Below are 15,420 nucleotides of genomic sequence, written 5' to 3' on the forward strand. Positions count from 1 at the left end.
ATAAATTAATTCATTGCAAGTCAAATATTTGCTTTGTTGCTAAGCCTTCTATTCATGGGGGAGCTACTCATTACTTAAGAACTCTGTGAGTGTATGTGCAAGAAGTCTGGCTAGGAATAAACTTTTCTTTGTGATTAAATAGGATTCACAAGGCAATGGAACAGGGAACATGAGCAAGCCTACTTCAGAAAAAGAAGTGGTGACAGATTGCTGTACCATGATGACAGCATTCTGGTGTATATGTCATGAAACGAAGTCACCAAAAATGCTTTCTGCTGGACTTAGTCCAAAATAACAAACATCTTAGATAAGAAATTTTCATTAAAAGTGCCTGAAGCATAGCTATTTTATCCCTCTCTTCTTTCAGAGGAACATGAAAAGAATTCAGTTTTCAAAAAGCACATAAAGATGGAAATCAGATCCTCCCTGGAATTAGAAACTGTGGGGAATTTCTTTTGGTTATCAATTAAAAGCATTTTTCATAAGCAACAAATTCCATTCCTTCACAAGATATTGTGGGCCAATATTCCACAAATGACCCTGGGAGTCCCAAATTAAACCTGTAGCAAGTTATAGAAGTGGTTTTTATCATTCTTAAGACTGTCTTGCCATTCAAAAGAGACATAATAATTTTATTACAGCATATACTCTGTGAAAGACCATAAACTTTTAATAGACTTATAAAAAGGGAGTGTAACCTTTTCAATATTCTGTCTCATTGTTGCATGAATCCATTTTGCCCTCTCCTCACATATAATGGATGCCCCAGGGCCTAAGCAATGGTTCCACACTTGGGAAGAAAATGTTCACATCCAGTCTTTTCCCTGAATCTGAAGGTTAGCATGCTTTAGCACTCAAGAACACTTCCTGTCTTCTCTTCTTTCTGATTCTGTAGCTCCTCAAACATCCAGTCCATAGATTTTTGATCTTAGGACAGTTCTGATGACATGCTGATTTCATCTCTATAGTTTTAATTTAAAAGTCAAAATAAACATCTTTCAGACTTAATAACTGTTTGTTTTCACATGACCACACATTCATTTTCAGCATCGTTAAGGATTGTAATTTCTTATTATTTCCCTTCTATCCTAGAAAGTGAAATTTCTCAATTTACCTCCTAACCTTGATAGCATAACCAACTTTAAGCATGACTTCTGAAACAAGACAGTTGATTAACTTGACCCTATGGTCCCACCCCCCCGCATACCGAAGAAATTAGGCCTTTTTATGTGTTTTTGCTGTTCATTTGTTTGTTTCACTTTTATGTTGCAATAAACAACAGATAAAGAAACAAACATCTTTGGAGACAAATACCGCAGAGAAAAATGGGTAGCGCAAAGGAAGTAAGTCCTTAACTGGGAGAAACAAAATGGAAGCAAGATATGAGGAAAGTTGGACCCATCATTCTCATGAAGTCTGATCTTCATGCAAAACAATGCCATCATAAAGCTATAAAGCCGCCTGCCAACTGAAGCCTTGAAAGTTTCATAGCACAAGAAAAGAGCTAGCTACTTGAAAAGTAGACACTGGTATTAATTTGTTTCTTGAAGAAATGCCATTTTAACTTGCCTAGAATCACAGAAAACTTTTTCATATTTTCAATAAATTTTAAAAATCGTAATGAAAATTGGAAGCATAGTGCTTGATATTTACCTCTCCCTTCTCCTTATATCGCCTACCTAAGAAAAGGAGAACCTTTATAAATGAAAGGGTCTTTCTATACAAATAAAAAATTACCTCAAGGAAATAACCTGAGATTTTCTAAGAAGTGCATTAAGTCTTTTGGTTATGTCTATGACTGATAGCCAACTCTAACAGTCAATTACACATATTTTTTTAGCTCCCTCATCCAAAACTTTCTGTATCAGGCTAGCAGTTTTTAAAATACTAAGAATTAAATTTGGAGGTCAAAGCTCTAAAAATCTCATAAAGCTCATGAACTATATCCCTAGGAAGATATACACACATAATTATAGGCATATAATTTCAGTATATTTTTCACCAGCCCTCAGAGTCTCATCCAAGGAACCTCTAAGGTAAATGAATGACAGAATAAGAAAGCTTAGTGCTAGATCATGAGCTCAGCAGTGTAGGGAAGTGTTTCCCTCATTTGTGCATCTTTAACTCTGGAACAGTGCTCAACACAGCACACGAAAAAAATAAGAATTTGTTACGTTGAACTGTGCATGATGGGCATGTGTGTATTGGGGGATTTTTTTAAAAAGAGAATGTACTTTTTAAAAGTTCATCACACAGCTAAAACTCATTGAATCTGGTAAAGATGGGACAGAAAAACATTTTAAGTAGCAAACCAGAGCAGATTTAGAAACTTGAACAGGGCTACCCACCAAATAAGCATTACTGCTGGGAATAGAACAGAGGTGGCCTTTAAATTACAAAGTTTATATATAATAACATATGGGCCTTGCAGAAAATATCACCACCTCTGCAGAGCAGTAGCAGTTTCTTTATCAATAAAGGTTCTATATTGAAAACACTCATAATGATACAAGGGTGGGCAGGAATGCCTTAGAGCTACACTTGAACTTATATACACAGTACTTTAGGGGAGATTCTTTTAGTACAGACAAAAAATTGTGGAGAGGGAACAGTCTAGTTTGATTATTTAGCAACATTGCAGGTAGACAAACTAGGCAGGAATGCAAATTACCAAGTAAGTTATGTTTCCTAGAGATTAGCCATTTTTATGACTTCTACTTATCTCAAGGCAAAGCTGTCCAACAGAGATTCTCTCTTCTGAACCTACCTTTCTCTCCTCCTCTTTAGTCTTCCTCTTACTATAAAGTTTAGTAAGTTTTCATTGACAGAAAACCTTACAAGTTCTGATATTGACTTCTTTGCTTATCTCTTAGGAGCGGCTCTAACAGGGGAAAGCATTACTTGTTTTCTTGGTTTTTCTCTCACAGTTTGTGGATTATACTACTGTGTGGCACCTTAGACAGATGCCAAAATGAGTAATCTCTTTCTTTTCAGGATGAAAATATTAAGAAACTAAAACACGCTCTCACAAATACCTGCTCCCTTGAGTTAAGCGGGTGGATCTCATAACAACTAGAAGTCATCTAGGAAAAAATTTACAAAAATCGTAGATTTGGGAGAACCTGACAGGACATTATAACTCCGGCTTTCAGAGATCACCAGCTGTGGAATGTTCTAAAAAAACAATTTCTGTTCCCTTGCAACGTTTTTAAAAGAATTCTCCTTCAGTGCTCTATTCAAGAGATTAACAATATTCACTGCTTAAAGGGCTCAAGGTAATATATGAAAAGAAAAACCCGATCATAGGCTCTACCAGTCAGCAAAACAGGTATCTCCTGAGAACGAACTATTCAACTACTCCTGTTTTGACACTTGAGAACCTTAGGTGTTCTGTGAATTCTGAACATACCAATGATTTGAAATCAAGGAGGTTTTTCTTCAGTAGAACAATTTGCTAAAATTAAAGACAAATGAATTAATGTTTGAGCAAAGTATATGTTCTTCTTGTAAGTCATGTAGGCAGAGGGGCCACTAAAAGCAGGTGGCTAAATCTATCTACAACAAACATTTTGACAAGCTCCCCACAACATGGCATCAAAACAATCCCAATGTGATTCAGAAGATATTTTCACTTTAACAGTTGAGGTACTGGGCATATGAACTGTGATATAAGTTATATTTTTCTCTAGAAGGCAGTTAGTAAACTGCTCACATTTTGCTTCTGAAAAGGATACATCAGTACAAACAGATGGAAATTTAGAATTCCACAAACGGCAGATATTAGGAATTAGACACATCGATTTAACTTTAAGCAAGCAAATGAGAATCAAAAAATACAAATGTCTCTTTTTATAATTAAACACATAATTGGAGTGCAACAAATTCATATCCACTGTAGCTCATGTTTCTTTCTACTTATTTCTAAATTTATATACACTCTGAGTATAATAAACCTACTTAGAGTTCAACTCCGCACTAAAAGGGTCTTCTGTGACAGATAGATGGCACTACACTATTTCTCAAATTAAGCCTGCCAGGGAGTTGCACTAGCTTTTTCTCAGCATGATGCATGCTGCAATAATAAGAAATCATAAGACTCAAAGAGGTAGTCCGTGTGTCAGGACAGATGGAGAGAACAGCTGAGAGAGGAATTCAGCCAATTTATTAACTCTCTGTGAGTAGAATAAATCATATTTGAAAGAATTCAGAGGAACATGTAGTCTGAAAAAGGAATTTAAATGATGGCAATTTTAGAATGGAGAGAGTAGAATAATAATGTTTCACCTTAAAACATCACTCAGTAGTCTTTCCAACCCCTAACAGCAAAAGGTCACCAGTGACCAGCACCCTAATTATAGACCAGGCTATTGATGAACCCTTGGGAAACATTTAGACTTATTGTCAAATTTAAAACACTTAATGAATACTATAACATACTGTGGAAATGAAATCCATGACATTAAATATTTGAGGTACCGTTGTTAATTATTCTTTTCCTTGCTCTGAAATGGGATAGCTTGTCCTATTTGTGAAAATATTTAAGAGAACTTACTTATAATTTTTGATACTCTTAAAATGCTTCACATAACATAATCTGAGAAATCTTTTTTGAGAATAATTTCCTTTACACAAGCTCCATATAGGACTTTCGGGAAAACTCAATTTATGTGCTTTATCACATATAGTGATATATCTAGTTGTAAATATGAAAAGAAAAAACCCTTTATAAGTTTTCCAAATTTTAATCCAAGGGAAAAAAGCATGTTTGAAATGATCTAAAGAAAAGTAAATGGAGTGGGGATTTTTTCTTACTAAAGTGAGTGTACTTAACATCAAGAAGCATCTTATCACTAGTATCGAACTAGTAATACGATCCCTAGTAAAATCCCAGGTCATACTCAGAGACACAGCACCATGCAGTCTTTTTGGCTTTAATGAAAAGCAATGGAGGCTTTTTACCCATTAAATGTTAAGAGAAACTAGTTTTCTTATTATTTTGGTGAGATAGACATTTTCTTCCCCAATAAAACTTTTAGATTACTCCAAAACAAAAAAATCTTAAATAATGTAAATGTTGCAGGTTATGTTTTTAAAATATTTAAAAGGTCTTTTTTTTTTTTACAGTTTGAGAATTTCTATTAAATTTTATATAATAAACTTCATTTCCAAACTGGCTTCCTTCTCAGGCTCACTAAAGGCAAACAAAAATAACATCTATTAACCCTTTAAGCCTGTGTCTACATCCCCTGGGTGAAATCAGGAAACAAAAACAGAACTTTCCCAATTTCAGACTGATTACTCATTCAGAAGCTATCTTGAGGACATGGCCTAACCTTTTGATGTTGCTCACCAAAGGGAAATGTCAATTACAAAGACTTTAGTCCCCTTTCCTCTCAATGGGGGAGATATAGCCTATACAGAGAGGTCATTTCTTCTAGATACTTCATGGTTAATGGTGTTAGACTCACTGACTTAATAAAGAGATTATAAAATATTTGAAGCAAGCACATATACCTTTTATTCAGTGGTTTATCAAAAAAACATAAAACTACTGAGGGACTGATTGAGCATTAGATGCATCAAGTTCATATTCATGGTGGCTCATATTTTTCCTCATTCCTAAATTTATATTCATCCTGAGTATAGCAGAATGTACTTAATACATTTATAATTTAATATATTTATAAGCCTATTCTTTATCACATTGTTTTAGGAACTAATGGATTTAAGAGAATTCAGTAGAAGATAATTGGTTAAACCATAGTTAGTGAAGATAAAGATAATACAAACAATAACTCACTCATGAAGTAGATAACAGAGCAAGTTAACACATGATAATCATAATCAAATAATATTAGCTTTCACTATAAAAAATATATTCAGGAGAATTAGAAGTAGAAAATGAGAATAATTTCCCACCATCACCCTCAATCACTTGAATTTTGTTTGAAGGCCCGAGATAGTCAATACTTATAGATGAATCTTTAAACTACATATGAAGTCTTAGTATGCCAACTTCAGGATTCTTTGATTATTCAATAATAATCTATGCATTTCAGTTACTAAAACGTGGTCAGGACAATGATTTATATTCAAATCTGACTAGTTTTTAAAAATATCATAGCTAGAGATAGATTATCATAATTTGTTAAATATAATTCAAAGCTATTGATGCAAGCTGGTTAAGGACTAGGAAACAGTCACTGAAATTTATAACTGATTAACGTTAAGAGGGACAATTATTACAGATCTTCTTACGTTCAGAATCCTATATACTAAACAGGTTAAATTGTCAAGTAAGATAGATAACCCACATTTGGAGGAATTTATGTCCAGAGATAGTAAGTTATAAAATTCCCAATCAATAAAAATTTCCATTGGCTATTAACTGAATAAATATATTCAAGAGAATTAGAAGATCAGTAAAGGCAGGAACCTTGTTTTTTGTTTTAAATTCACTGCTGAATCACCAGTACCTAGGTCAGTGTGGGACACACAGTTTGGGTTCAATAAAATGTTTACAGAGTGAAAAATACCAAACTGTTAATAAATAATCAAAACATATGTGACTAGCTCTGTAGGAGCTGGATAAAGAAAAAGGGCTAAGGAGAGAAGGAAAGACAAAGAAGGAAGAAATAACAAAGAGGTGAGTGAGAAGAAAGAATGACAGAGGTCTTTTTTGGTGTGTTTTACATACTTGGCAGCAGAAGAGTGGAATGAAAGCAACCTAAAGGAAAACAGATCGCTGAATCTCTCATTCCCCCACACACAAGTTGTCCAGCATTGGCTCCACAGGCCATCATCAACAGCATAACAAACAACTGAAAAAGTGACACCAACATACAAAGGAGAACTACACACATTCAATTGCAAACCCAATGAGAAATGCTCTCATGCCCAGACTATCAGGTTGGCATAGCACTTGTGCTTTCTACAAGATACTTGAGGGAATGAAATATTAGGAGTTTCTGAGGTGATAATGTTTACTTCACTATTACCCAGTGTGGCCCCTGAGCACCTACCTCTTCCAACCTCCAGTCTTTTCCTCTCCAGATTAAGTGAGCCTAACCATTGGTTACTTTAATTTTACTTAGGCGTTTTAGAGCTGCAAATGAGGAAAGAATGAATAGGTGAGTGCCTGCCTTGAGCCTATTTGCTCACAGATACAGTCCTCACCTTTCCTTTATTTGCTCTGTATCTCAGAGGCTGGCCCCTGCAGGCTGCATTTCCAAGGCTCACCTATCGGCTGGTTTAGGGCTGGTCTCAGCCAAGAGCAGGGAGACACCACTAGAAGATGGGGGCAGTGGGGAGAAGCCAGGCCATTTCTCCCCATTTCTCTTACCAGACACACCTACATCTCTTCTGTGTCTATTACCCAGTTCCCACTGGACAGGCCATCACTACCCACCCCTGGGCTCCAATAAACCATCTCCTCTCTCTAGGCTTCCTACTGTCGCTAATCTCTGGGTTGTTCCAAGAGTATCTGCTCTTGACTTTTGCATTGCAATCAGAAAATATTCTTAGCTTTGCCACTGTTTAAATGCCCTCTAGGGTGGTATCTGCTCAGACTTCAGACTTTAGACTACATGTCTCTCCTTAACTGGTCTTATCTGCCTACCCTGTATAATTTGTCCACATCTCACAAAGCCAGCCCTCACTCTGGATTGCTCAGACCAAGCTCTGGAAGCTTTGCTACTTTGACCACAGGCTTCTGATTCTCTTCTCAATGCTTTCTGATCCCATGCCTAGCCCTATTCTACTCTCCTCATCATGGCTTATGAACCTGTGTCCCTGTCACTGTTCACAGTTGTAGAGCTTGTATTTTGAATGTTGATATTGGCTGAACTGCAGCATGAAACCATTCTACAATGATCTTTAAGCTCTCATTTAAGATTTACCTTGAACATATTTCCAGACATACACAACAGTAAAATTTACATATCTATGTCACAAGAAAATTGAAAATAGTGCATATTTCCTGGATGGCTGGTCATCTCTTCCATGTGCTCACTTTGGTAATGACCAATAAGATACAAAGGCAAACAAAAAGATAACTAAAATAATGTCAGAGAGTAACTCTGCTCAAAGGGCATGAAATCTATGATGGCCTTGCGATAAAAGAGCTTATAGTAGTCAGTTTAACTTGTTCCTATAAATTATTTCACTGCCAGCAAAAAATAACATAATCCCTAAAGCAATGAAACAGTACATATTAATAACAATAAAACATTGAAGGCTCTATTAATTACCTTATGTTGTAAACAGATAGTACATGTGTAACAGTACTGACTGTTCTCGGCTTACATTTTCTAAGTGCTTATTTTAATTGAACTTCAGCACTAATACATGTAAGTGTTATTCTGTTTCCCAGGTTATTCTCTCACCGCGGAGCTAAAGACCAGATTGTTTCACTCGAGGTCTATATGGTTGATTAAATTCCCACCAAGCCTTGTCCCAATTCCCAAATTAATCTTGAACTGGGTAAGAAATAATAAACAAACTCAGCACTGGCCTTGCTTCCCTGATCGCACTCCACCCAAACTGACTGGATTAGTCATACCATTTCCCCTTGGTCTCTAGGTGGATGGCATGTGTACTTGTTTTCCCAACAGAACATTCCCAGCCTCTCTCCAGTTCATCCTCAGAAGTGGCCCATGTTCCAAGCCTCTCTTCTAGCATTCTTCCTGTGACTTTGACTCAGTCACCATACAGAAGGTCCTAAGTTGCCTGCCACCCCTCCTCTGCACTCTCAAGTATTATACCTGGGGCTTGCCAACTGGAGGACAGAATTCTCAGACACCAGCTGCCTGACTGGTTCAACTTGCCCCTTTGTCCAGATTCCCAGAGTAATGTTTTGATCATTTAGGACTGGATCTGGGCCTCTCTGAGGCAGAGCCTTCCAACAGTGGACCTGATCACTACTGGCTGTGAGCCAGGACCCCAGCACCAGTCCCACCTTAGACAATGGTTCCAGTGTCAGGTCTGGAGTCTTCCTTCTTATCAGGAATTGAGAAATAAAGATATATCCTTCTCTAACCCCGTAGGTTTTCAGTTGGCCTCCTTATGACGATTACTTTGAGTTTTGATATCTTTGGTTTGGTGATTGAGCACATCTCCTCCCCCTCTGCTCTCCCTCCCTCCCCATAGCCCTCCCCCACCCCTAGCAATGCAGAACAACTACAGAAGCCCTTAGTAAGGCTCCTGTACTCAGGAGCTTTCATTGAGTGCTCAGGAGTTTTTGAAAAATATAAAACTATGTTTTAAAAAGTGGTCACATTTCATATTCTCCTTCAGTTCCTGTTTTATATTCCCTGAGACATAGTTAATCAACTCCTCCTTAGCTTGCAGTTCACAAAAGTCCTCCTAAAGTGTGTTCATATCCCTACTCTCAGGGTTTGCAGGGTGAGAGCCACCCTGTATCCTAGCAGGGTCTCTAAACCCAAGAATCTGCTAAGAAACAAGGCAACTGATCCTCACTGTTTCCATATTTCCCTCCAACAGAGCACAGAGAATATGTTCAAGTTTATTCTCTCAAACAGCCCTGACTATACCCTAGTTTATTAAAGATGAATTATAATGAGGATTTGTGAACAATGTAATTTGTCTTTATTTTGGTTTAAATTAATGGCACTGGATTCTTTTATACTTGGCAAGATAGTGGTCGGTATACACCAGCCAAAAAAAGAACGAACATCTTAAAATCTTGCAGAAACTAGATAAATTTTAGTGATTTTTTTAAAATATAGAGTATTTCTATAGTTTCCTGGCCAGCTGGTCTTTTTTCACCAATTATATCTATCTTTCCTAACATCAAAAGGTAGTAAAGGCTTGCATGTAAAAGTCATAACAGTAATAGTAATGATTATGAGAATAGTAATTTATGATTTCTACTGGCTGTCAAGTACTGTATGAAGTACTTTATGTACATTACCTCTTTAAATTCTCAGAACACTATGCACTATGTATGATTGTTTCCTATTCTTAGATAAGAAAACTGAGTAGAGGAAAGGTTAAGAAACTTGACCTAGGCCAGCTAGTAAGTGGCAGAACAGAAATTTTAACCTAACCCATCTTTCCATATCTGTGGCATTGCATACAACTCAATAAATTGCATTTGTGTATGCTATTGTACTCCTCTTGATGAACACTGAAACAGAATTAGAATGCCTCCCAATTGTTTTATGAAAAAGCATTGACATGAAATGTGGCCTTTTTGTTCAGGGTACATACTTCTGTTGCTCTGAACATTATCTGAATAAGAACTTGCTAATAATTTGAGCAGTTCTAACTTCAAAAATGATGAATATTAACCTTGACATTCAACTTTTTACATTTTCAACTTCATTGTTCCATGAATAATTTTCCCTCTTACAGTTATGACAGAATTCATATGCCCTCCTCTTTTCATTTTGGTACTTTGGCACTTTTGGAAACATGTGCTAAGATAGATTGTAGTATGGTTAACAGAACAATACACATAGCATTTCTCTATTCTTTATTTTTCCTGAAGACATCACATTCTCTTGCAGTTTTTCCTTTATCACTCTCTACTTGCCTCTATTTTCTTCCAAAGAAACTTATTTTGACAATATTGAAATGGCTGAGAAAAATATTCTAACCATGTAAGATACCCTAAATTTTATCTTTCTATCCTTCAAAGGAATTTTTCATAAAAAGTTAAAATTAAGTTAAAAACCCATGGATACTACTCATTAATATACTGTTACAGATTCTAAGCAATTGTTTTTTTACAGGCAACATAATTACAAGTGAATTACAAATGCAGACTTTATAACTCCAATTAAATTCTAGGTCACAATCCATTAAAAACATTACATTAGATGTAAGGAAAAATACATATGCCACATGATTCGAACTATCAAAATAACTGAAGAGCAATAATTTCAAATAATTTATGTTTGCCTAAAATTTTTATCAGCATAACCTCAAAAATCATCAGAGAAAAAATTCTTATGCTTAATTTTTACATACATATACATCATACTTTCTCTTACTTATTTCATTATTTCATTCTACCCCAGGAACCTCTTTGAAGTACTACCCAAGAATGAGAGACTGGAAGAGATTCTAGTTTTTAGCTGTATGAATGAACATTAGTATTTTTAGTTTTAAGAGCATTAGAAGTAAACTCATAAATAATTAATTTTAGGGATTTTATTTTGTAAAAATCAAATCAAGTGACTAAAAGTTAATTTAAAGCAAATTAAAATTTCAGCATCATTGTAAAACTGCTTAAGAGAGCAGAACTTAAGAAAATGTTATGAGAGACTATTATACCTCAGTTTCCACACAGGAAGAGTCATTTATCACTGAACTGTTTTCTCTGAAATTTTTGAACGTTTAAGAGCTGGGTTACTATGAAAAGTCGCTTTTTTGTTGTTTGTTTTTTGTTTTTGCGGTACGCGGGCCTCTCACTGTTGTGGCCTCTCCCTTTGCGGAGCACAGGCTCCGGACGCGCAGGCTCAGCAGCCATGGCTCAGGGGCCCAGCCGCTCCACGGCATGTGGGATCTTCCCGGACCAGGGCACGAACCCGTATCTCCTGCATCGGCAGGCGGACTCTCAACCACTGCGCCACCAGGGAAGCCCTGAAAAGTCGCTTTTTGAATTGTATGTCTATAAAGTTTGATTCTACCTGATCCTCACTCCCATCTGTCAGTTCTCACTTCTCCAGTGGAGGGTGAAGGGATGAGAATTAATGTCAGCCTTGAATTTAGCATCTCTAACATGGGCAAGCACACAATGAAGCAGAGGTAAAGAAGTCAAAACAAGGCAAAAATTGGCCGGTCCAAGAATATCTTGGGGTACAAAGAAGTTCACAAGAAAACAAACAAACAAAAAGAGGGACAAGAGGACATTCCTATTGGGAGGCCTACAGGACACACATGGGCAAAACACTAGCCCTGTGCCCTGAGCAACCCTGGCTCCATACAGAGAAAAGGAGAAAGGCAGAGATATAAGAAAGTGATTGAAGAGAAGGCAGCAAATGGTTGAAAACTAATTTAAAAATTGAAAAGAGTTATGCTTCTGAGAAGATTCTTAAACTATATCTGGGTGGAAAATATGGAGATATATCTGACTATGGTAAGAACCAACCTGAAATTTAGAACCAACCTGAAATAGTGTCCTTATTGGAATACCCGATTTTTCTCATCTGATTTATGCAAGGCTTCACAAAGGCACCAACGGCCTAGTAAAAGCTTTATAATCTAAATGTTCTTAGTACCACACTTTACTAAAGACAGGCATCTTATCGGAATAGAGGCAAAGAGACTTATTTACGTTTTCCGTTACTTAGTTTGCAACAGGAGAGGCTGATAATTAAACATAAAGAGGAGACACCGGTGGTGTTAACAATTTAATAAAAACTAATGGAAGTGTTTCATGGACAGCCAAGGTTTGTTGGACTAAATCACCATCTATCATAGGAAATCCTGAAAAAGAAACACAACTCAAAACACAGGTTGAAGAAAATAACTTTTAGAAGGGAAGGTAATAGTTTTGTGACTTAGGAATTTTATGAAGGTCCTTTGAGTATTCTTTTGGATTCTAATTCTCCTTCAGTTCACACCATGGAGCACCCAGTTACTATGATTTGTTTGTGGAAGGAAAATAAAATAAGCCGAAGACTTACCGCCTCCACTTCGGCAGGATCATACCACACATTGATGTATGGATGCTGTAAGGCGTCGTCCACTGATATCCTTTTTGCTGGGTCAATCACTAGCATCTTTGACAACAAGTCCCTGGCTTGGCTGGCTGAAACGATGAATAAGAAAAAAAATAGTAATGTTTTGATTTTGGCAAGGAAATTTTTTGGAGGGAGAAAAAATTTAAAAAAACAAAGATCAATTAACACCTTCCATCCAAACGTCAGGTAACTTCACCAAGCAATTAGGGAAATGCAAAATGAAACAATGAAAATATTTTTTTATCCATCAAATTTGCAAAAATAAGAGATGGCATAATATCCACTAACTCCAGGTAATTTCATTCATGTAGGTGGCAATGTAAATTGATAAAGAATTTTTAGAGGGCAATTTTGGCAGTATCTATTAAAATTTTAAATGTGAATACATTACGGTCCAACAGTTCCACTTTTAGGTATACAGTCTAGAGAAACAATTAACATGTTCTTGGAAAGCATATAGAAAGGATGTTCACTGCAGCACTGGTCAAGGATTAAAACATTTTAAACAATCTAAATGTCCACCTATAGAGCAACTAAATGAGCTATGGTACAACTGTACCAATTATATTTGGCAGTTTAAAGAATAAGGTAGATCTATATGGACTCACATGGACATGGTGTTAAGTGAAAAAAAAATTTGCAGGATGAACCATAGATCCTGATGCCGTTGTATAAATCTGTCCCTTCCCAATAACACAGCAAACATTTCCCTCTCTCTCTATTTATGTATATAAATGCATAGAAAGGTCTGCAAGGATAATCAACCAACTGAAAATCATAGTTACCTCTGAGGAGAAGAAAATATGTACATGTATTGCTTGCATAATTAAAAATAAATTTAAAAGAATGAAGTTTTAAAAATGGAAACAAAGTGAGTGTACACTGCTCATTTTAAAACTTTTCTGAGCTGCGAAAAGGATAAAGCAGTGTCTAGAGGGAGGCAAGGAGGTCAGGGGTGACTTTTTGAAGATGGGAGAGATGATGAAGACTTTAACGGGAGCAAAAGCTTCAAGAATTGAGAGGAGGCGACAGATTTGAGAGAAAGAATCCACAAGACCTAGTAACCAAATTGATGTGGGAGATGTTCAGTTTATAAAATACATATTGTCTACTGTGTGCCAGGTACAGTGTGAGATGCTAGGGATATAAAAAAATTACACGATGATAATCATTAAGTGTATTTATTTAATAATATTGCTAAAGGACACTCTAAAAATCTCTGAAAATACATAAAATTTTCAAGAAAATACAGATCCACACTGGTTTGGAAGTTTTTATGGTGAAAATATTCAGTTTATTCCAAACATATGGTAAAACTTCAAATTAAAGAAAGCAAAATCTAAAATGGTTTGCTAAATTAGGAAAGAGGCAATGTGTTTGAATACATGAATATGTATCAACTTTTAATTATCATTTTTTCCTGATTATTAAGGAAATATAGGTTAATTATTAAAAATTTGGAAATCACATAAAACATAAAATCCAGAAAAACCCACCTTTCCCACAGGCAATCACTCTCATTATTAATGTATTCTCTTCTAGTTTTATGTGTTTTTTCATAATTTTGATTGTACTACAGTTAAAATGTAGCAATCTATGACATTAGTATCTCTGGTGTTGTTACATTTTAATAAAATACTTTTTATATATTTAGTTATACTAATTATATATTTATAAAAATCGCTAGTTAAACTAGACTGGAAGATTTTTTTAATTTCTATTAGTCATTTTTTGGGGGATCTCAATTCTAGAAATTTAATTTCTGCTAATTCCAAACTGATACTGTGAAGTTCACAAGAGTAACAAAAGTACAGAAATATACATTAATTTTCAATAATTAATCTTTCTCATTGTTAATAACCCTGTCATGATCTAACGGGGCTGTATTGGTTTATGTCATTGGTTCAAAGACCTCTTTGATATGTAACTGATTTTATACCCAGACTCACACAGTCCCACGGGTTCTCCCATCAAACCCACCTATGTTTCTGTTCTTAGAAAGGATCAGGGGGGTTGGGGTGGTCGCCTCATCAATAGGGACATGAACGACAGTAATACCAAATCATCTTACTAAGAAACAAGGATCAATACTGCTTGTAGGGAACAAAATTAGGAAGAAGAAAAGGTTTTAATTCTTCATCTTTCATTCTTTCATTTGCAAGTAAAAGTCTTATACTCTTTAATAACAGTAGAATAAATTCATCCCTTTGATTCTTTGTGTAATTCTTTATAATTTGCTGAGTTTTAATTTTAATTATAATTTAATAATTGTAAATATGTAAACTAGTTTTTTTAATTTTTAAAATTGTTTTACAAGTTTTAAAGGTTACTTTCCATTTATAGTTATTACAAAATATTGGCTATATTCCCCCGTGTTGTACAATACATCCTTGAGCCTATCTTACACCCAATACTTTGTACCTCCCACTTCCTTCCTCTATATTTCCACCCCCACCCCCGCCACTGGTAACCACTAGTTTGTTCTCTGTAGCTGTAAGTCTGCTTCTTTTTTGTTATATTCACTAGTTTGTTGTATTTTTTAGATTCCACTTTTAAGTGATATCATACAGTATTTGCCTTTCTATGTCTGACTTATTTCACTTAGCATAATGTTCTCCAAGTCCATCCATGTTGCTGCAAATGGCAAAATTTCATTATTTTTTATGGCTGAGTAGTATTCCATTGTGTGTGTATGTGTGTGTGTGTGTGT

At 35.7% G+C, this 15,420-nt stretch overlaps 1 protein-coding gene across 18 annotated transcripts in view; it reads right to left on the reverse strand.

Moving 5' to 3' along the window:
• The window catches only part of MAPK10 (mitogen-activated protein kinase 10), a 379,515-nt gene that overhangs the window by 30,252 nt on the left and 333,843 nt on the right, over positions 1 to 15,420 (reverse strand). For all 18 annotated transcript variants that reach the window (XM_067035995.1, XM_067035997.1, XM_067036001.1 and 15 more), the window contains one exon: positions 12,654 to 12,778. In XM_067035995.1, coding sequence (XP_066892096.1) covers positions 12,654 to 12,778 — 125 coding nt within the window. The remainder of the gene's footprint in view (positions 1 to 12,653; positions 12,779 to 15,420) is intronic.

The sequence above is a fragment of the Kogia breviceps genome, chromosome 6 (genome assembly GCF_026419965.1).
Source record: "Kogia breviceps isolate mKogBre1 chromosome 6, mKogBre1 haplotype 1, whole genome shotgun sequence".
NCBI lineage: Eukaryota > Metazoa > Chordata > Mammalia > Artiodactyla > Physeteridae > Kogia > Kogia breviceps.